General features: G+C 43.7%; 1 protein-coding gene, 1 long non-coding RNA gene and 1 pseudogene across 2 annotated transcripts; 1 reads left to right on the top strand and 2 right to left on the bottom strand.

Moving 5' to 3' along the window:
- Window positions 1-1,167: 1,167 nt before the first annotated feature.
- On the bottom strand, window positions 1,168-2,456 carry Rnf186 (ring finger protein 186). Its single transcript, XM_020181345.2, has one exon. The coding sequence runs from the start codon at window positions 2,361-2,363 to the stop codon at window positions 1,560-1,562; it is 804 nt and encodes a 267-aa protein (XP_020036934.2). The 5' UTR covers window positions 2,364-2,456; the 3' UTR covers window positions 1,168-1,559.
- A 1,633-nt stretch (window positions 2,457-4,089) lies between these two features.
- On the top strand, window positions 4,090-8,221 carry LOC141424703 (uncharacterized). Its single transcript, XR_012449551.1, has 3 exons — window positions 4,090-4,414; window positions 5,898-6,016; window positions 7,838-8,221. It is a non-coding gene; the product is annotated as an uncharacterized lncRNA (long non-coding RNA).
- LOC109697634 (small ribosomal subunit protein uS13-like) lies at window positions 6,596-7,021 on the bottom strand (annotated as a pseudogene).
- Window positions 8,222-22,713: the final 14,492 nt, after the last annotated feature.

The following is a 22,713-nucleotide window of genomic DNA, read 5'->3' as shown; positions in this document are numbered from 1 at the left end:
AGGAGTTACCTGGCAAGTACCTTATAAGAAAAAAAAAGTATCCCAATTCTAAGAACAGTGAATGGCACATGTATGTTTAGATTTCTCTGCATGTGTCCAAGGGGACCTATATCCATTGTCCTAGAATCTGGCTGTACCTTCAACTTCTTGGGGTTTTAGGACTAATTCAGTCCAACCAACTCAGTTTGGGAAAGAGAAAGCCCAGAGAGGCAAAAGAACCTCCTGAACAGCGCATGTCCACAGTGCTACAGTTGATCACCACACGCTGGTGGTAGAGTTCTCTTGTCCCTCCTGACAAAGGCCCCATCACCAAAAACTGTGCCAGCCTGTAATTCCCATCCTGCCAGGAGGAGAAGGGGTGCACAGGGAAGGATGGTACCTGGTGCTTGGTGAGCCCCTCCAGTCATGGGGCCTTTGGAAAGAAGTGATGTGTCATCTCCTGCTCTCAGCTTCCCACACCCCCAACATTCACTGAGACCTGACCTCGGCACCCATGAGAGCGCCCACCAGCAGCTACCTCTCTATGCAAAAAAGCTGAAATGGTCCTGAAGAGAGTACACAGGGCCTTTTGATTGTCCCTCCCAGGGTGAGGTGACAAGGTGGAGTTATTAGTGAGGACCGTTGAGTTTACAAGGTCTCTTATCTTTATGAGGAAGGCTCAAAAGGACCTGAGACGCATAACAAGGAATGCACCACCCATAAAGATTTGGTTGCACAGTGTGGGGCTGGCCATCAGATAGACAGCTGGATCCGCTGTGTGTGTGGGAGGGGGTTAGTCCTTGTAACCCTGAGAGTCTCTGAGTCAGGGCCAGTGGGCATGGAGCTAGGAAATCTCCATGAGGATGTTGGAGCTGTTCCCAGCCCTGCCCTGCATCACGTCTCCCACTCTGCCTGCTAAAGATGGGATTCAGGCAGCTTCAGAAGTACCATACTACCCTGCACACAACTTCTCTCCCTCCCACCCTTGGGTCCACTCAGTGGGAGACTGCAATGACAGGACCTTTGGAAAGGTTGGGATGGGTTCTGGGAGCGACACTAGAGGAAGCATGGGGTGTTTTCTGTGGACCCCAGGAGGGAAAATATGTAATGTGTAAATCATGCACAATTTTCTGGGAACACAAAACACCAAGCCAAACTCAGAAAAGAAAATAAAGGCAGCCACACCGATTGTAAAAAAGGAGTCCCAGTTCTATTAGTACTGCAATATAGTCAATATTATAATACTTTCATTAAGTTATATACAGAAAAAACAAGAGCATTGAATAAGAGGTACAGGATGCCCCCTGTAACGTTCAAGTGGTTTGTGCCTCCTTCTGACCCCTAACAGTTTAGTCATACTGTACAAGAGCAAGTGCAAGTGCAAGCCCAGTGTCCACGCATGGAGTTCTCAACCCAAGACAGCCATCCTGGCTTTGGAGGCAAGACTGGCTGGCACACAATCTCAGAGAGAGCCAGACCTACTTGTTCCTAGCCCTTACCCTGTTGGTTGTGAAATCCAGGGGCCCCAAGAAGCAGAGGGCCTGCCAGGGGCTGCCAGGGGCTACCGGCACCCAGAGCTCTCAGGCAATGGAAGCAATCTGGCTGTGCTTCTGCTCTCTGCAGAAGGAAGTCCTGGTGCAGGGCCAGCAGTTGCCCTGGCTGTAGGGGTGACAGCAGAAGAGGGTGGACATCAGCAGGGCCAGGGCGATGATGCCAGCCAGCACCCACCGGATGACGCCCGGGTAGATGAAGGGCAGGATGAGGACAATGAGCAGGACCAGTAGAAGCAGGTGGACAGCCAGGCGCCGGGCTGCCACACGGTTGGCACTTACCGCGTCCTGCTCATCCTCTCCTGCCAGGTGAGGGTGCCCTGCTGCCAAAGCGGCAGAACCCACCAGTCTCTGGGGACAGAGCCGCATCTCTATGCCTGGCCGGGCCAGCTGCCCTACTACCACCTCCTGGTCACGAAGGCTGCAAATGAGGCCTCCAGGGACGGTGGTGACCTTTCGGCACAGCGGGCAGGTGATAGACCAGGTGTCTTCCAGCACGCACAGCAGGAGTTTGAGGCACACGGCACAGAAGGTGTGCTGGCAGCTCAGCATCTTGGGTGTCCTGGCACAGTTGTAGGACTCCCGGCACACCAGGCACTCCAGCTCCCCCTCTATGGAGCTGAGATGACAGCCGGCAGGACCCAAAGCCATGGCAGTGGTGGTGCCTCCAGCTGACATGGGCTGGGGCTGCTTCCGGGCCTCGGTGCAGGACATTCTGGACACAGAGCTGGTGGGGTGTTGCTGTTCAGCATCTGAACATCGACAGGGAGTGTCAGCTGGTGCCACTGGGACCTGGGTGGCTTCCGACTCTGTGCGGGACACTTCAAGCCTCATTTTCACTCCGGCATTGCTGTCGGACACTGCTCTCTCCAGGCTGGCCAAGCTTGTTTCGTGGCTTACGTTGTCCTTTCAGTTGTTATTATTTCTTTACTTGAAACCAAAGGTTAATCAGTAACTTGCGGGCCTGGAGACTTTGAATTACCTGATAGAAGGGCCAGAGTGGGCAGGGCCTAATGAATCAGGATTTCCTGGTGAGTGCCACATGTCCCAGGCTTGAGGTGGCTCCAGAGCTTTGGTATGCACCAGAAACCCCCATGAAGTCCCCTCGCAACCCAACATGCAGATTTCTAGGTCTCAGACCCAGCCACTGAGATGCAGCACATCTGGATGGGATGTAAACATCTGCAAAGTCCATGAGCGCCATCATGACTCTGATGTAGGTGGATGAGGACCCTTGTTCAAGACATTTGAGAAATGTCTCCATAGCTGGGCTTCAGACAAGACTTTTTGGGTGTCAGGATCAGTGGGAAAAAGTTTGTTTGAGCTTCGAGTGCATTTGCAAGCAGATGAGCTCGTGAAAAAGAGAAAAGAGGGGTCTGGGGGCATGACCCAATTGGTAAAGTGTCTGCCTAGCAAGTTCAAACCCCAGTACTAAAAAAAAAAAAAAAAAAAAGATTATACATATAGAGGAGAGGTGAGAAAACTGGAGTAGATGGGGAAAGCAGAAAAACAAAACCCAAAATTGCTCACAGGTGCTTAGCACTTAGCTTAGCACTTGACATTCAGTTTCTTAGAGTCATGGTATTTATGTTAATACAACCTCGGTGCACTGCACACACAAGCACCTCATAGGTGGCATTCATTGTGTGCTTGTCATGAAGCCGTGTACCCAACAGTCATAAGAACAGCTGCTGTTTATTTGGGCCTATTCTGAGCAAACCCTGGGCTCTGGTCCTCATCTGTGATCTCCTGGAACCCTGGCCCCCTAGGAAAGGCCTGGATGCATGGGCAGGGTGTGGGCAGGGTAGGCCTGCTGGCTGCCCGCCAAGAGGCCTTCCACAGGGGCAGGACCTAGCAGCGTCCAAGGTCTGGTTCCCGGTTTCACGCAACTCAGCCTCGTCAATTCATTCTGATGCAATTGGCCTCTGAGCAGCTAGCTCAAGCTGGCAGGACTCACGTGGGATGGCAGATAGAAGCCGTGGTGCAGTCAGGAAAATCTGAACCTTTTTTATGGTGTCCAGAATGCCAGAGGGTGAAGTGGTACAGCCACCCGCTTAAAAATCCTATATGCAGGCCAACTGAATCAGAAGGATGTGTGAGGGGTCCTCTGCTGCCGGTGTTATCTGTCAAGGGTTGCACAGTGCCAAGTTCTTCTGATTCAGCCCTGTCTCTCACCCCAAGGGCAAGCACTGCAGGCCTAACCTCTGTGTGTGGACACCCCAGCTTGGCAGGCTTACCCTTCTGACCCTCTGTCTCTGAAACCCAGACCCCCTCCCCGACCCACTCTAACCTTCAGTTAGACCTTCAGTTATTTCACTGTCACATTTTCACCCAGATCAAGCCGAAGGGGACCTTGGATCTAGCACTGGCCATTTGTTCCCAGTATCCATTCTCCTTTTCTGGGTAACAATGGCCTGTTTTCACTTGGGGCAACCATTGTTCCCCACAGCCATTCTGGGTGGCTCCACTGGGGTTGATCTCTCACTCCAGTTCACAGGGGGTGTGTGGGGGAGGTGGGGGGGGCGGGTGTTGCTGATGTAATGTGATTCAGTATATTCTATTCTGTGGGCTGCAGCTATTGGTTTGGGCATAGGCATGTGATCTAAGCAGAGCCAATGAGATTCAATTCTGGGACTTCCGTTGGATGTTTGTTGAGACAGGGTCTCCCTGTGTCGCCCAGGCTGACTTCAAATTCAAGATCTGCCTGCCTCTCCCTTCTAAGTGTCGGATTACAGATGTGCACCACCACTTAAGGCTTCTGTTGAACTCTGGAAGAAGAGTTTCTCTTTCTGATGGATTTCCAAGCTTGAAAGCAGAACCCTGGAGTTCCCAGGACCACAGTATGCAGACAGCCTGCCCGGGAACAAGATCAGGTCAAAAGAAAGGTGAGAATAGACAAAGGCCCAGCGATCTCATTTGAACACTTGGGTCCAGCCATACCTGAAGCCAGATAAATCCATCCTTGGATTATATGGACCTATGAAATCTACCCCAACTTTTCTTTCTTTATTTTTTGTAGTGCTGGGGATTGAACCATGGGCCTTATATGTGCTAGGGATAGGCCTGCCACCTGAGCTACACCCTGTCCCTAATTACTGTTCTTTAGTCAGGTCAAATTAGATTTCTGTCCCTTCTTTTCTTCTTAGAAGAAAAGAAGCCTTCATTTGCTCTGTGATGTGATCAAGCACTGACGAGACAGTCAGACTTTGTACATAGTCAAGAGTGACTTAATGCCTGTGTATTACTCTGCTAAAAGAGACTTTTTTACCTTCTGTTTTAACTTGCATTGTACAATGTGCCTTTCTGTTTGCTAGAACCTAGGAAGGGCTGGAGATAGGAGGAGAAAAACACTTGCCCAGCCACATTCATTTATAATTAAAGATCAGGTGGCCAACAGAGTGATGTGGACTTGGTCAGTGTCCTCTGCCTCCCCTAGCCAGCTTAATGGGAAATAGTTGAGGGAGATTGAAGTCAGACCAAGGGAAGTTATTGGAGCTCGTGTCTAAGGAGCAATCTTCCCATGTTGGGTAACTATCATTAAGAAAACATATTACTTGGGCTGGTAGAGTGGCTCAAGTGTAGTGTGTCTGCTTAGCAAGCGTGAGGCTCTGAGTTCAAACCCCAGTGTTGCTAAAAAAAAAAAAAAAGCAAGCATAATGCTTATAACAACCTCAATATTACAGAAATACACAAAACAGAGTTCCTTTCACTACTATCCAAGAAATGAGTGCTGTCACCAGCAAGTTCCTTCATGTTGTCATCATCCTATCATCTTAGCTTGGGGGCAACTTTGTTTCTTAAAGGCACCTGGACTTAACTATCCTCTGTATCAACTTTATAGTAGGGAATCCAGCACCTGTCACTTCACTGTGTCTGACGTTGGGAAAGAATTTCACCTTCACTGAAACTTTTCAGCTTTTCAATTTGATCAAATGGAGACAACACCACCAAGTCCCATACCGCCATCAACACCTGCTCAGGGAAGCTCAGCAACTTCTGCGCCTTGCATGTAACTGACCCGGGTGTCATTGATCTTTCCCAGGGACATGATAAGGTACTTGGTGACTTGTGCAGGCAGGCAGGCTTCTTACAGAGAAGAAAGTGACCTGTGGGCAGGGTCTGGGCAGAGCCTGAGTAGATGTATCCCAGGGGAAGTACAGGATGTCCTCTGGAGACTAAAAATGTCACATTTATCTAGGTTCCACATCCTACTGCATGCCATATTTTCACTTCTGTAATTAGAATTCCAAAACATAAATGAATCCTTTGTTTCTTTTAATTGCTGTACAAATAGAAACTCATTCACTTTCAGTAAAAAAAAAAAAAAGTTTTTGTTTTTGTTTTGAAACGCAGTTTCTTCCATCTTAGGCTCTACCTAATCTGGGACTTATTTGGGCTCAAGACTGACACTGGGCCTGAGTAGGGGTGGAATTTCACACCTGGCCTGTGGCTCAGACAGATCACCTCACCTGGGAAACACAGTGCAGGTAACCACAGACCTCATGATGAAGACGTTTCAGTCTGAGCGTTAGGTCCTAATTAAGTTCTTTGGAAAAGGGGTCATGGAACAGCAATGTCATATGTCAAACTGTCAAACCCATGTCTGACCTCTGTCTGTGGTCAGACCACCCTCACTCCAAAATGGTAGTGACAACAGAGGGCTGGGTCCTAGACTGCCCTACTGCTGCTGCTTTCCCCTGGGCTGGCTGGCAGCAAGTAGTCTTTGTTCACTTTTTTTTTTGAGATAGGGTCTCACTGTGTAGTCCAGGCTGGCCTTGAGCTTGCTTAGGTAGTAAGGCTAGCTTTGAACTTGAGATCCTCCTGCCTCAGCCTCCTGAGTGCTGGGATTATCAGCGTGGTGGTGCACGCCTGTTTTCGCTCACATTCTTGTCCCTGAATTCCTGTCTCTGTGCTCCTCAGAACTTGGCCACAGTTCAAACACCTGCTTGATTTTGTTTAATCCTGACTTTATCTCTAACATTTCCCTGTCAAGCCCCTCTTCCCCTACCACCTTTTTGTTTGTTTGAAGGTACATAACACTGTATTAACAGAAAAGGCCTACAGCTTCATTTCTTCTTGGACACGTCCACAGTACAGCCACGATGGCCGGTAGTCTTGGGGTGCAGGCCTCTGATGTGAAGGTCCCAGAAATGGCACCTTCAGAAATGGGCTCCAAGTCCTCATGGAGTTTGTGGTATGGACTGTGGGTCATAACCAGGCTATATTTCCCATTCCCATCCTCTGTTCAAGAAGTAATCTGGGACCTTGTACTGTTGTGGATCTGCATGATGGTGATCACATGTTCCCCCTCACCCTCGGTGAGTTCTCCATCCCCCTTGGGGAGGTCAGTGTCTGCTTTCCTCCATGTCACACGAGCATATCTTTGCACCACACCCTTAATGGCAGTGATGGCAAAGGCTATTTACGCCATCAATATTGGTGTTAAGGACTTGCAAAATGTGCCAAAACTTCTAAAGGACCACTGGGGTCATGACAGTGGTGCCAGAGGTGGTGGGGTGCAGACCTCACGTGAAAAGTCTTTTTTTGGAGGGGGAGTGCTGGGAATTGAACCCAGGGCCTTGCTCCTCTTCTGAGCTATACCCCCAGTCCTGGAAACCTTTTCTTTTTGGTTTTTTTTTTTTTTTTTTTTTTTTGAGACAGGGTGTTATTATGTAGCCCAGGCTGGCCTTGAATTTATGGTCTTCCTGCCTCAGCCTCCTGAATGCTGATATTTTAGGTGTGTACCACCATGCCTGATTTGCACTTATTAATGCTCTAGGGTTCTGAGAGGCACAGTTTGGGAAATGCTGTTGATCAAGCTTAACTATGGGGAGGTTGCATTTGATTGCTTTTAAAGGGTTTCATCAAGTTGGATTTTGTGACCATTCTGGTGGCTTTCTTCAAAGGATACCCCTAAAACAAGGTTATGAAACCTGCTCTGCATTTGTATGTAGAGATGTAGCCAAGAACACTGCACATGACAGTACCCAGCGTCATCTGTACACAGGATGTCTCTAGGGGCTAATGCTGTAAAAAGCTTTTGGCTTCTGTGAATGGCAGATTGTTTGTCTACACTAATCAGATATTCTGAATTATATAATTGACCTGTTTCCCATTTTCACTTTGGTGACCAAGGAAGCTCCACCGTAGTAACTGAAATACCACATTTGGCATAGGGTCTTGCAGTCCCCACTTCCTTAGTCTACACTTCCTATTCCAGCTTACGGTCCTGACGTCTGATGTTTGACTTTTGTGTTTGTATTTCACTTGAATATATATCTTCTAAATAAGTCTGTTTCTAATTGCAGAAAGAGGAAAAGGCAGCAAAAAAAAGAAGAAAAAGAAGAGTTGGCAATTATAAGGCAGAGATAGTGGTGAGTGTGGGTGTGTAACTTGGCGTTCTCAAGACAAAAGCCCTGGCTTCAGCCTCCTTTGGCTCTTCCTGTCCTGGATAATGTAGGCGTGGAGACGACGCGTGCCTATCTGAGAACATTTCGTCACATTCCAGAGAGCACGGAGCTGGTAACTGGACCACTGGACCATGTGAAAATCAACCCTCCCAAGCATGACTGTGACCCATTTAACTACTCTCCAGGGCGGTCAGACCGAGGTCAGGAGGCAGCCAAACTGGCCTCTCTTTTTTTCTCCAAATGTCCAGTACTTGCCTTTATGGAGCCTGAGGGTCCTCAGCACATGGGCTTTGAGTGGAGGTGTTTTGAGCAGATTGGAAGGTCACACAGACCTGTGTTCCAATCTGAGCTGTGCATCTTTTGACAAATTACTTACTCTCTCGGATTTTCAATTTCCTCAATTACCTGATAGAGAGTAAAATAGGATTTGTTTCAGAAAATGTGTGATTCTAAGAGTGGAAAAACTCAACCCAAATTGGCATAAGGAAAGGGCATTTCTTGATTCATGTGACTCAGGTGACTGAGAAGCCCAGAGGAGGTCTGGTTTTGGTGCGTTGTGACCACGTGGCTCTCACAGGAGCTGAGATCAGGCAAGCGCTCTCATGGATTAGTCATTTACTTCATGTAACACACCTATGAAGTAAATATCATTTCTACTTTGCACGTGAGAAAACTGGGTCACAGAGAGATTAAGTTGGATTATGTGGCTAGCAGGTGGCAGCTGGGACGCCATCCAGGGAGTCTGGCAGCTGAGCTGGCCACCATGTTACACTGACTTCTCCATGAGTCCTCCATGGGGCTGGCCTGCTGTGTTCCTTCTTGACCTTTTTCCTCATCTCGTAGAAGGGGATTTTGTCTGCTTCAGATATTGTCTGTGATTCTTACAGATTTGTGCTCAGCTTGGAGCTGGCGTGGGGAAGGCACCTCGCAGTGCTTTGCACGTGGGTTTCTCAGTCATGGTGAGGTTTTGGTTTCTGTGTTGTTCAGGGCTGTGAGGAGCCTTGAGAGTGGTCTGAGACCTCCCTGCCTAGGACCTCTACCCCTGCTATCTGGGGATTATGGTTGGTGTAATGCTGCCTCTCAAAAGTTTTTTCAAATATTCTGAGTCACATCCTCCTCTGGCCACAGACATGAGAGTGACCATGTGTCCTACCAAATAGCAGGCCTTTCCTGTCCTCAACACTCCTGCCTTGCTACCACCCTCTGTCTCAGTGACCAGGGCTCATTCCACTGGGCTCTTTATTCTGGAGTGTGCAATAATCCACACATCTCCAGACTCCCAGGTTACCCTTCATGTTGGGTTTATGAACCTCCAGGTGGGTTTTGCACGTCCTATTCTGTCCCTTTCCCCTGTGCCCTCTGTGGTTCACAGTTGACTATCAACAAAATCCCTCCATCTTGACCTCCTCCCTGGAGTTTCTGGCCCTCACAGAACCTTAGCCTCACTTAGGGCTCCACCTGGCCTGATGTCCTCTCTCATGGTGGTGGTTCTTCCTCCCATGGGGTCCCAGAGGGGGCAGTGGCCCTCCTTGCTCTTTATTGCCATGTTCTGATCCTTCTCTCTCATCTTACAGCCCCTCAAGCTTTGATCATCAGGTCGACAGGTGACACCTTCCTTCCTCCCCATCACTGTTCTTGCCTTCTGCTGCCTTCTGGCTCAGGTCTCCCTCTTTTCTCAGTGCTCTGGGCTCCTGGCTCTTTGCAGATTTCTCACCGGACTCCAGTCATAATTCATGACCGCCTTGGCCCAAATCAGTTCCTAGAGCACCCAATGGCCAATGACTCAACTCCTTGGTCATGGTGTTATTTTGTTTGTCTCATAAGCTACAATATTGATTTCATGAATCCAGTTCTCTGCCTTATCCTATCTTTCCAGCTCATTCTATTTTGAACATGAGCTGGGATGATCTTTGGACATTGGAACCTCTAATGTCTCAATGAGGACCTGTGTTTACCAGTTTTCTGTCATTATAACAAAATGCCTGAGATAATTAACTTGTAATAAGAAAAAGTCTATTGGGCTCCCAGCTACAGAGGTGACAGTCCATGACTGATTGGTCCCCTTGCTTTGGGTTTGTGGCAAAACCCCAAATCATGCAGATCATGGTGGGATCATGTGGCAGATGGAGCAAAATTGCTTGCCTCACCAATCAGGGAGCAAAGGAAAAGGGAAGAGAAGGGGACTGGGTCTCATGAACTTCCTGAAGGGCATGACCCCAATGACCTAAAGATGTCCCAATAGGCCCTACTTCTTAAAGATTCCGTACCTCCCAATAGCACCGCCCTGGGAGACAAGCCTTTAACACATGGGTCTTTGGGGACCAGCTAAGATCCAAACTATCACAGGGCTCCTCATCCCTTAATATCTCATCCTCTCCCTCCAGCTTCAATTCCATGGTCAAGTACTTCAGTTGGTGAGTCCTGATAAACCCCAGTTCTCCATTTGTTCTGTGTCTGTCCTGGACTTGGCAATGATTTGCTATATCCAACACTAATGACACAGGCAACAAAAAGAAAAACAGACACATTAGACTTCATGAAAATTAAAAATTAAATCTTTAGTCCTTGATTTCTTTAATTAAAATTTAAATTAAAAGCAAAAGTCACCATCACACAATCTAGACAAGGCTGGAGAAAAGCAGACAAGTACTCTGACAGGTCTCGCTTTAAAACTCAACTGTGCTGATCTTCCAGCAGGACTTCAGTGTTGCCGGGCAGGCACCGTTTGGTCCTTAGTCCACTCATTCTTTGTTCTCCAGGAGGCTACATCACACCTCTGCTCTCTCCTCAAACCCCGTCCCGCCCCCCTACTCTCAGCTTGCTGTCCACCTGCATGGAGAAAATGAAACAATCAGAAGAGAACTTGGGTCCTTCTCCACTTTGTTTTCTGAGATGATTCACTTTCATCCCTCACCATGTCTGTTCTAATAGTTTGCTGTAATAGTGTCATTCTCTCCCTAGAGACCACCCACTTTCAGTCTTTTGAAAGTGTGTTCCTCTCCCAATAAACTTTGCTGTTGCTTTCACTATGAGAGAGGAGAGAGAGAGAGAGAGAGAGAGAGAGAGAGAGAGAGAGAACTTGCCAAATCTCCTCCACTCTCCATCTGCCCCTGTACCAGCATCTGCTCTCACAGCTCTGCCATCTCTCCAGTTCTCATAGGTGAGCTTCTGTGCTTCCAGCTAAAGCTGAACTGTTGTGAACCAGACCCCATCCCCTTGGATCTGGTCAAGGACACTGTGTGGGCAATTCTACTCTCTTTTGTCTTTAATACCAGTCCTTGTTTCCTTCTGGATCATTCCCATAGCACCTATTACTTTTCTTATCTATACACACACACCTTATTTTGACTATACTTCTTCAGTCAATTGCCATTCACTTTCTTTATTCTCCTTTGACCAAAATTTCTAAAGTCATGTATAGTCTCTGTCCCTAGGCTTTTCTTCCTGTTCTCTTCCCCACAACATATTATTATGAAAACGAAATAAATACTGTGATCAACAAATGGAGCTTGGGAACCTGGATATCCATTTGAAAAAGAGTGAAGTTGGATCTTTTTTTTAACACCATACATAAGAAATGAACTCAAAATAGACCAAAGAGCTAATTTAAGACTCAAAGTATCAGAATATGAGAAGAAAATAGGACAAATGCTTCATGACATTGGACTTGACAATGGCTTCTTGGATATCACACAAATACATAGGCAACAAAAGAAAAAATAGGCAATTGAGTTTCAAAAAAATTTGGACTTCAAAAGACACTATCAACAGAGTAAATGGTAGCATGGGAAAATATTTGCAAACCATATACGCAATGAGCAACTAAAACCCAGAATATATAAAGAACTCCTAGAATCAACATCAAAAATAAATAAATAAATTTAAAAAGTGGGGAAAGAACTTGAACAAATTTTCTCCAAAGAAGATGTACAGATTATGAATAGGCACATGAAAAGATGATCAGTGCCACTAATCATTCAGGAACTGCAAATCAAAGCTACAATGGGATACTGCTTCACACCCAGTAGGATGGCTACTATCCAAACCCAGAACATAACAAGTGTTGATGAGGGTGTGTAGAACTTGGAGCCCTTGGGCCTTGTTGGTAGAAATGTAAGATGACATAGCTTCTGTGGAAAATAGTATGGTGTTTTCTTGAAAAATTGAAAATAGAATTATCATATTGTATTTGTTCTCTGTTACTATTACAAAAATACCTGAAGCTGGGTACTTTATAAAGAGATCTTATTCAGATCAGAGTTTCAGGAGTTTGCAAGTTCAAACAGCTTGGCACCAACTCTGATGAGGGCCATCATGGTGGATGGCATCTTAGAAGAAACCATCTTGTGAGAACTAACCAAAGTCCTACAAAAAGTTCATCAGTTCCTTCCAAGGACAGCACCCTCTATGATCTAATCACCCTTCAGGAGGCTCTACCTACTTTTCACATTGGCACACTGGGGACCAAGCTTCCAGCACATGAATGCCGGGGGACATACTCAAACCATATCCAAAGCATAGGACTTAGGTATTAGTTACTTTTTTGCCACTGTGACCAAATACCTGATAGAAACAACTTAAAAGGAGAAAGGATTTTGCCCATGGTTTCACAGATTTCAGTCCATAGTCCATAGCTGTGTTGATTCTAGGCCCATGGTGAGGCAGAACACACAGAGGATGAAGCTGTTCACCTCAGGGCAAATGGGAAGCAAAGAGTGAGGAAGGGCCTGTGGACCAGTTATAACCTTCAAAGGCATGCCCCCGCTGACCTACTTCCTCCAACTAGCCCTTACCTCCAGAACCTCCAAAAATAGTGCCACCAGCTAGAGACCAAGCATTCAGCTCATGAGCCTACAAGGGACATTTCATACTCCAACAATAGCAACATAAGATTCACATCTGGGTAGATATCCTAAATAATTGAAAGCAGGGTCTCAAAAAGAAATTTGTATACTCATATTCATAACAGCTGTATTCATAATAGCTAAGATATGGAAGTGACCCAAGGGTTCATCAATGAGTGAATAGATAAGCAAAATGTGATAGATCTATACAAAAGAATATTATTCAGCCTCCAAAAGGACAGAAATTCTGACCCACGCTACATTGATGAACCTTGAGGATATGATAAGTGAAATAAGCTAGCTATAAAAAATTGTGCATAAAATTCTGCTTACATGAGGTACTTAGAGTAATTTAAATCTTAGAGAAAGCGAAGTGGTCGTTATCAGGGACTGGGAGTTATTATTCAACGGCTATAGGGCTTCACTTTTACATGATGGAGAGTTGTGGAGATGGACAGTGGTGACTGCTGTACACCTCATGAAAGTAATTAATACCACTGCACTGTACACTTAAAAATGCTGAAGATGGGAAACCTTATATTATATGTATTTTACAATAATAAAAGGAGGAAATACCATAAGTTTGAAAGAAGTTTATGGTGAACACCAGTACATTTATGCCAGTATATGCTACCATCAGTATTCTAAAATCTTGCTTTATCACATCTCTAATTGTCCATCCCTTCATCTATCCATCTGTCCATCTCTCCATAATTCCATTTTATTTTAGGCATTTCCTGTACATTTTAGATATCATATACTTAGTTTGCCTTAAATACTACCTCTTAAATTATATAATATTTTCTATTTAATATTTGTATATAATTTTTTTCTTTTCAGATAAAATTTACATACAGTGAAATGCACACACTTTAGTTATATGCCTCTCTGCTAACTCTGCTGAATCAGGCTTTCACTTCCACTTTTCCCCTACTGACCTCCATGTTGCTAAGTCCAACGGGCAATGCTTAATAATTTACTTAGTTAACACAAGCAGTGGTTTTGATCTGGATATCGCTCCCTCCTTTCTCACCTGAACTCCCAGGATGCTATCTTTCTCTGTCATTCTCCCCAGTAACTTCTCAGTCTCCTTTCTTGATATTCCTTATGTCCCCAACTTGTTTTTGTTGGAGAGCCCCAGGGCTCAGGCCTTAGTCCCTTTCAGTTCTCCCGCTCTACTCGCTCGGGAATCTCACTCATGTCACGGTTATGTGTCACCAGTATGCCAGCAACTCCCAACTTGATATATCTAACGTGGAACTTGCTCCTGAATGCGAGTCACAGAGGCAGCTACCTCCATCTCCTCTCGGATGTCTGGTTGACACCTCAACCTCAGCACACTCCAAACTGAATTTCTCTTCTCTCTCCAGTCCCTACAAAATCCAATCTACTTGCATCCTTTCTTTGACTTCTTGAGAAGACTTTATTTTTTAGAGAAGTTTTAAATTCATAGCAAAATTAAAAAGAAAGCTACAGAGACTTCCCATACTTCCTATCCTGACAATACATAGCCTTCCCAATGTCAACACTGGCCACCGGAGGGTAAATTTGTTGTAATCAATGAACCTACATTGTCACTTAAAGTCCATAGTTTATGTTAGGGTTCACTCTTGGTTTTGCACATTGTATGGGTTTGGACAATGTGTACTAACATATACCTACCACTTTATTATCATACAGTCTGGCTTTACTGCTCTACAAATTCTCTGTGTCCCACCTACTCATCCCCCTTCACTAACCCTTCAACTCCTGATTATTTACTGTCACTTTAGTTTTGCCTTTTCTAGGATTTCATATAGTTGCACTTCTACAGTATTTAGCCTTTTCAGATTGATTTCTTTCACACAGAGATATACATACTTGAGGTTCTTCCATGTCTGCTCATGGCTTGATACCTTGTTTCTTTTAATCACTAAATGCTATTCCTTCATCTGGATGTGCCACAGCTAATCCATCCACTGAAGGACATTTTGGTTGCATCCAAGTTTTGGCAATTATGGATAAAGCCACAAAAGACATCTGTGTGGAAGTTTTCATGGGGACATAGTTTGTAACTCCTTTGGGTAAATATCAGCACACGTGACTATTGGATCATTTGGTAGGATGTTTAGTTTTGTAAGAACTGCCAAACTATCTTCCAAAGTAGCTGTGCCATTTTGCATTTCCACCAGCCATGAATGAGTGTTCCTGTTGCTCCGTAACCTTGCCAACATTTGGTGTTGTCAGTCTTCCAGATGTTGGCCCTTCTAATAGGTTTGTAGTCATGTCTCATAGTTGCTTTCATTTACATTTTCCTAATGATGTGCAATATAGACCATTTGTCATGTACTTTCTGTCATGACTTCATTCTCTGGTGAGGTGTCTGCTGAGGTCTTTGATCTGTTTTTCCCCCTGCAGTGCTGGGGGTCAAGTCCAGAATCTCGGGGCTCAGCCTCATAACCCATTTAAATCAGGATGAATGTTTTCTCAGTGTTGAGCTTTAAGAGTTCTTTGTGTATTTTACCTGCAGTCCTCTATCAGATGTGTCTTTTGAAAACAGTTTCTCCCAGTCAGTAGCCTCTTTTCTCATTTTCTTGACAGTATCTTTCACAGAGCAGAAATTTCAAATTTTAACAAAGTCCAGTTTATGTATTATTTCTTTCATGGATTGAACCCTTGGTATTGGGTGTGTAAAGCCATTGTCATGCACGAGGTCATCTAAGCATTCTTTTATGTCATCTTCTAGGAGTTTTACAGCTTTGTGTTTCACGTTCGGATCTATGACCCATTTTGAGTCAATTTTTGTGAAGAGTGTGAGGTCACTGTCTAGACCCATTTCAGCCTCTTCATTTGACGGCATCTCTATCCTTTAGGTTGCTCAGGTGAAAAACCATGGAGTTGTCCTTGACTCTTCTCTTTCTTCCCACTCCATCACCAGTTGTTAGAGATTTTATTGTTCCATGTTCAAAGTATATCCTGAACCTACACTTCTCCCCATCACCACAGCTCCCACCCTTGTGTGAGCTGCCATGTCTCCCATCGTGGTTCAAAGGCAACCTCAAATAGTTTGTAAGGCAACAGCCTCCTGAAGGTCACACTGCTGCCACCCCTGTCCTCAAGATTCCAGCCTTCAAACACCATTGTCCTGTAGAGGTTAATGTCATGTCACATTTCCACTCAGAACCCTGCAGTGACTCCCAGCCTAAGTTCTCAGAAGTGCACTTAATAAATATTTGTAAAGGAACAAATATATATATTGCTGGCTGTATGTTCTCACTGACCTCATCTCCACTGCTCTCTCCCTTCCTGCCAAACTTTCACACGTTGACTCCCCAATGCAAACTCATAGCCTCTGCTCCAGCTTTTCCCTCTGCCTGGAATACCTGTTCCCCCAGACATCCACTAGCCTAACTCCCCCACATCTGCCAGGTTTTTGTTTCAATGTCATCTCTTCCGGGATGCTTGCCTTGGCCACACTATTTATTACACCGACTCTCTCTTCCACCTTGTGCACCCCACCCCACTTAACCTGCTCTAGGTCCCCCTACCCTGCATACATATCATCTTTGATACACTGTATACTTTGTACATTTGTTATGTTTGTGGTTGACTATCTCTTCTCTCCTCATTTGAATGTCTGACTGACATCCCAGACTCATCATGTCCAATCCCAAACTCTTGTTCTCCCCCTACCCCCACAAAATTCCATCTCTCTGCAGTCTATCCAGAACACAGGTAGTCTCTTTGGTTCACTCAGGCATCTTAAATGCCTAGAACAGAGCTGGACATTTAATAGGCACTTGACAAATATTTGTAAATGTACAAATATATATATTGCTGGCCGTATGTGTCTCTGTGGCAGACCATGTTTCCTTTGGCTATTGAACAGTCATTAACCTCCTTGCCCTTTTCTCTTGTTGGCAAAATGCTAACTCACAAGGAATAAACAAGTCAGAAGCTATGCTAGTTTGTTAGAGATGCCATAATAAAAGACCACAAGCCAGGTGCCTTAAACAGCAGGAATTTATTTCTCACGGTAATAGAGGCCCAAAGCTTAAGATCAAGGTGCTGTTTGGGGTTGGTTTCTGGGAAGGCATTTCTTCCTAGCTTGTAGACTGTTGCCTTCCCACTGTGACCTCACACCTTTCCTCAGTGTGTGTGTGGAGACAGAGGGTGCTGGTGTAACTTCCTCGTCTTATAAGAACACCGGTCTTTCTGGATTAGGAGTCCACTCATGTGACCTCATTCAACTCAAATTATCTCCTTAAAGATCCTGTCTCCAAATACAGTTACCTCAGGGGTTTGGGCTTCCACACAGGGATTGGGAGATGGGGCCCCAATTCAGTTCACAGGACACGTCCACTCTTTTATCTCATAAAGGTTTGATAAGGTGCAATTGTATTCCGCAGTGTGGTGAATCTAGATACCCAGCTTCTTGCTCTACCTTAAGTGGGCACTCTTCTCCCAGGTTCACTCAGACTCCAAGATGGCTGCTCAAGCCTTCATTCAGGCCAGCAGAAAGGAAAAAAGGGGAAGTCAAAAAGTACCCTCCCTGCCTTCAAGGATACTTTTCAGGAGGTGTGTCACATCACACAACAGATCAATCATATTTGCATCTTACTGGCCAGAGCTCGATCATAAGTCCACACTTATCTGCAAAGGAGGTTGGGAAATGTAGCCTTTATCTAGGAAGCCCAGTGTGCATTTGAAATCTGGAGTCTACTACTATTACTTGCACAATCCAAATCTAACCAATACAGCCATTGTAGCATGTAATCTTAGAAATTACTTAATCTCTTTTGAGTTTGTCTTATGATAATTGTAAGAGAAACTCGTCTGTGCCTGGCACCTGCCTCACTCACTTATCCAACAAATAACACCAAGCACCAAGAAGCAGCCATCAAGACTGGCATTGATAACACAGGGTGAACTTAATAGGCACAGTCTTTGCTCTTGGAGCTGGGAAATAAATAAGCCAACAATAAAGAAAGAAAAATGTTAGATATGGATAAGAATTACAACAGGGTGACTTGGTCCTAAGTGACTGGGTGACTGTTTAAATCAGGTGGTCAGGAAGTGACACGCAAGTTGAGATTTGAATGACCTGAAAGTGTTCAATCAACAATAGTTAATATTTTTTGGCTATTATAGAAAGAAAAGAAACCAAATTACTAGGAGTCAGATGACTTGGTTCTGTTCTTGACCTTGTCCTCATTTGCTATGGGTCCCTTAGCATCTCACTTAATTCCTCTGATCCTTTGTTTTCTTGCCTAAAAAAGAAAACTGATCCTGTTTCCTTTCTCTTCTTGAATAATTTATTCCTAAAACTATTAGGTGGGGTGGAGAAAGGCAGGTGTCTGAGTTGGTAGAGGATGAGATCGGACGTTGTAGTCCCCTGAAGTGGGGTAGGGAAAGTGTTCACACACAGGGAAGCCTGGCACAAAGAGCCCAGCACAGGGAAGGGTCATTTGTTCCACTTTTGACTAGGTATGTGTCATCAGAGCCCAGGCAGGGTGAGTAGAACATTCCAGCATGGGATACCAGAGCCTGAGTGAAATGGGTAGGAGAGCTGCACGGGGCTGCAACAGAGGTACACATGGAGATTTGTGAGAGATCAGAGTTGATCAAAGAAGTAAACATATTAAAACCCATGAGATTAAGAAAAACTCAGGGGTAATATCAGAGTAAGGACTTCTGAATATTCTCTCCTCTGTGAAAGCAATAAGGAAAGATAGCCAGAACTAACTTTCCAGAGCTCTGAAAATTAACCAAAGGCTCACAGCAATATGGGGAACATATGAATGAATCTCACTGACAATAGCAGGCTGTATCTCATTTTAATTTGCACTATTTCCTTCTCCCTCTCTCCAGCTCTGTGGTAACTAGGATGGCCAGTAGCCCACAGTCACAGTGATAACCAGCAACATGACTGCCCCTGGAGGGGCCACATCAGGGCTGAAGCTCCTTCATTATCATTCTCAGAGGACTGGTTTTACTTGACTTGTTTCACTGGACAATTCCACCTGTGAGGCTGTCTTTGGTTATCTTGACTTGTAACTCACCCAGTGTGAAAATCTCTTTGTCCAGAAGTGTTTGTCAGCAGCCTTGGGCATCATTTAACTTTGTGGTCACATGAGCTAAGGGGTAGCAGTTGGCACAAATAATAGACTAACCAAAAAAGCTTAAAAGAAAACACTGCAGAGTGAGATATTCATAGGGACTATGGAAAACTTGGACATATTCCTGGGAATCTAGGAAGCCACATGAATGTGTAGGGTCATGAGAATACACAGGAAGAGCATGGGAAGACCCTAAACTCTCACCTTTGTCCAACCTTGAGGCTCTACACAGGCAGGAAGTGAAGACTAAGGCAGAGTTGCCAGCTGTCTGGCTGAATGTTGGAGGCATACACACAGAGCCCGTTGGCAAAATCCCTAAGTTCCTGATATTTAAGGAAACTTGTTTAATTCTTGGCTGACTATGAACCATACCAAGGAAAGACTTCAATGACCACACACAACCAAGAAAATGAACTTTACACAATTAATTTATAAAAGGCACAAAAGAAACGACAGCAATAACAGCAACAAACAGTAACAACAACAAAAAACCCTGGAGAGGAGGAAGGAATCTGATATCCAGAATTGCCACAGTATATCACTTAACATTTCCCATTTTTAATTAAAATTTACGAGACATGCAAAGAAACCAAGAAAAGATGACACATACATACGGAAAAGAGGGGCCAATAAACTGAGGAAACTTATGGGTTTAATAGATAAAGACTTTAAGTAAACAACTTAAAATCTATCCAAAGAACTTAAAAAAGGAAAGTTTGAGAACAATGTCTCACCAAATACAGATTATTATTATAAAGATAGAAATTATGAAAAAGGATCAGATATCCTGGAGTTGAAAATTGTAGCTGAAATGAAAATTTCACAAAGGCTCAAACATATTTGAGCAGGTGGAAGAAAGAATTGGTGAATTTTATGATAGATAAATTGAGATTATCTAGTAAGAGTAACAGAAGGAGAAAAGGAAGAAAAGTGAACGGACCCTCCGACAACTGTGAGATACTGTCCAATGCACGAATGGGTACATGATGGGAGTCCCAAAGGAGAGGAGAGAAAGAAAGGGGCAGAAGAAATAATGGAGGAAACAATGTCTGAAAACTCCCAAATAGGATGATATCCAAGAAGCTCAATGAATTCCAAGAAGGAGAAATTGAAAGAGTTCTACACCTAGACACATCATAGTCAGGAAATTCTTGAAAGCAGCAAGAAGAAGCAAGCTTGCTGTCATGCATAAAGAGCCCTCAACAAGACCAACAGCTCATTTCTCATCAGAAGTTATGGAGGCCAGAAGACACTGAGCAGTAAAGTACATTTAAAGTACTGAGACAAAAAATACTTTACAATCAAGAATTATGTATCCAGCAAGACTGCCCTTTAAAACACTCAGAGAATTCATCACTGCTAGACCTGACCCACAAAGATTTTAAGGAAATTGTTCAAACTGAAATGGAAGTACACTAGATACTATGACAGTGCTGAACCCTCATGAAGAGAGAGCATAAGTGAGAGTTCAATAGGTAAGAACAAAAGGCAATATAGGGCTAGCGGAGTGGCTCAAGCAGTAAAAGCACCTGCCTAGCAAGCCTGAGGCCTTGAGTTCAAAGTCACTAAATAAATAAGTCAATCAAAGATAATATAATTATACTTTATTGTTTATAATTCTTTTTCTTCTGTCTAATTTAGAGGACAACTGTATATAACCAATTAAAAATATGTATTGATGGGTATAAAATATATTCAGATATAATTTGTATGTCAATAACAACAGAAAGAGCAGAGGAAGAAATGGAGTCATTCAAGAGAAAAATTTTGTGCACTATTGAAATTTAGTATTAATTTGAATTAGATAATAATAAATTGAGGTGTGAGTTATAATCCTTAAGGCAGCCATTAAGGGAAAAACTAAAAATATATGTAGTGAGAGAAAGGGCAAAGGAATTACAGTAGCACGGCAGAAAGTCTCTAACACAAATGAAGATAGTAACAGATGAACAGGAATGAAAAAGACATGACATTTAGAAAACAAATAGCAAAATGGCAGATGTTACATTATTGGTAGCTACTTTATATATAAATTGATGAAATGCTCCAATTGAAAAGCAGATACAGGAAGATTGGTTAAAAAAAACAGAATCCAGCTATTTGCTATATAAAAGAGATAGGATTTAAATTCAAGGACACAAATAGAGCCGGGTGCTGGTGGCTCACACCTGTAATCCTAACTACTTGGGAGGCTAAGATCGGGAGGATTGCAGTTTGAGGCCAGCCTGGGTAAATAGTTCATGAGACCCCCATCTCCAAAATAACCAGAGCAATTTGGACTGGAGGTGTGACTCAAGAGGTAGAGTGCCTTCTAATGCACTTGAGTTCAAACCTCAGTCCAACCCCCCCAAAAAAAAGTCTCAAGTAAATTGAAAGTAAAAGGATGGCAAAAGATAAAGCATAAAATAGTAACTAATATCAGACCAAATAGACATCAGGACAACAATTGCTGCTAGAAACAAAGCTTTTTCTACAGTGATAAAAGGTTATTCTCTCAAGAAGATATAACAACTATAAACATACTTGCAAAAGCAACAGAGCCCAAAATACGTGAAGCAAAAATTGTCAGAGTTACAAGGCGAAACAGACCAGTCAGTAATCATAGTTGAAGAGTTAATACCCCACTTTCAACAATGGATAGGTAATTAGACAGAAGATCAACAAGGAAATAGAAGACCTGAATAACACTAAGAGGCCAACAGACAGCTAGAGAGAAAGCCTCCACCCAGCAATAGCAGAACATAAATTCTTCTCTAGGGTGCATGGAATATTTTTCAGAATAGACCATACATTAGGCCATAAAACAAGTCTTGATACATTCAAAAGGATTGAAATCATATAAGTTGTGTTCTCTGATCAAATTGAAGAACAGAAATCAATAGAAGGAAGTTTAGGAAATTCACAAATATGTGGTAATTAAACAGGACATTTCTGTTTATTTGGTAGTATTGGGGTTTGAACTCAGGGCCCCACACTTCCTAGACAGGTGCCTTACCACTTGAGCCATTCCACCAGCCTTTTATTGTGTTGGATATTTTCGAAATACAGCCTTACAAACTATTTGAGGTTGCCTTTGAACCACGATCTTCCTGATATCTGCCTCCTGAGTAGTTAGGATTACAGATGTGAGTCACCAGTGCCTGGCTAAATAGGACATTTCTAACTAACCAATAGGTCAAAAAAAGAAATTGTAGGAGAGATTAAAAAATACCTTGAGATGAATGGGAAAAAAAAAACCCCTACCACATACTAAAACTAATGATATGTAACTAAAGCAATAATTAAAGGGAAATGTATACCTGTAAATACCTATATTACACAAGAAGAAGCATCTTAAATCAATAACCTTCCTTGCCACTTCAAGAAACAAGGAGGAATAGGAGGAAGAACTAAACCCACAGAAAGAAAGGAATAATAAAAATTAGAATGAAAATGAATGAAATAGAGGATAGAAAGATGAAAGACAAAATCAATAAACCCAAAAGATTTTTCTTTGCAAAGATCAACAAAATTGATAAGCTTTTAGCTAGACTGACCAAGAAAAAAAAATAAAGAGAAGACCTGAATTACTAAAACAATCAATGAAAAAGGTGACATTACTCTTGACCTTACAGATATAAAAATCATCATAAAGGAATAGTATGAATAATTGTATATTAACAAATCTGATAACCTAGATGAAATGGACAAGCTCCCAGAGAGACACACATAACTAAGAAACTAGGAATAGAAGGGAACTTCGTAAACCTGAGGAAAAGCATCTACAAAAACCCAGAGCTAACATTCTAGTTAACAATGAAAGTTAGAAAGGTTTCCCCCTGAGATGAGGACC

Source organism: Castor canadensis, chromosome 7 (genome assembly GCF_047511655.1).
Source record: "Castor canadensis chromosome 7, mCasCan1.hap1v2, whole genome shotgun sequence".
In the NCBI taxonomy this organism is placed as follows: Eukaryota; Metazoa; Chordata; class Mammalia; order Rodentia; family Castoridae; genus Castor; species Castor canadensis.
The sequence above is the reverse complement of the archived record's forward strand: the minus strand, read 5'-3'. Positions and strand labels throughout refer to the sequence as shown.

Coding starts and splice junctions, on each gene's coding strand:
- Rnf186 (XM_020181345.2), bottom strand. CDS start 2,363: ATGAGGCTTGAAGTGTCCCGCACAGAGTCGGAAGCCACCCAGGTCCCA.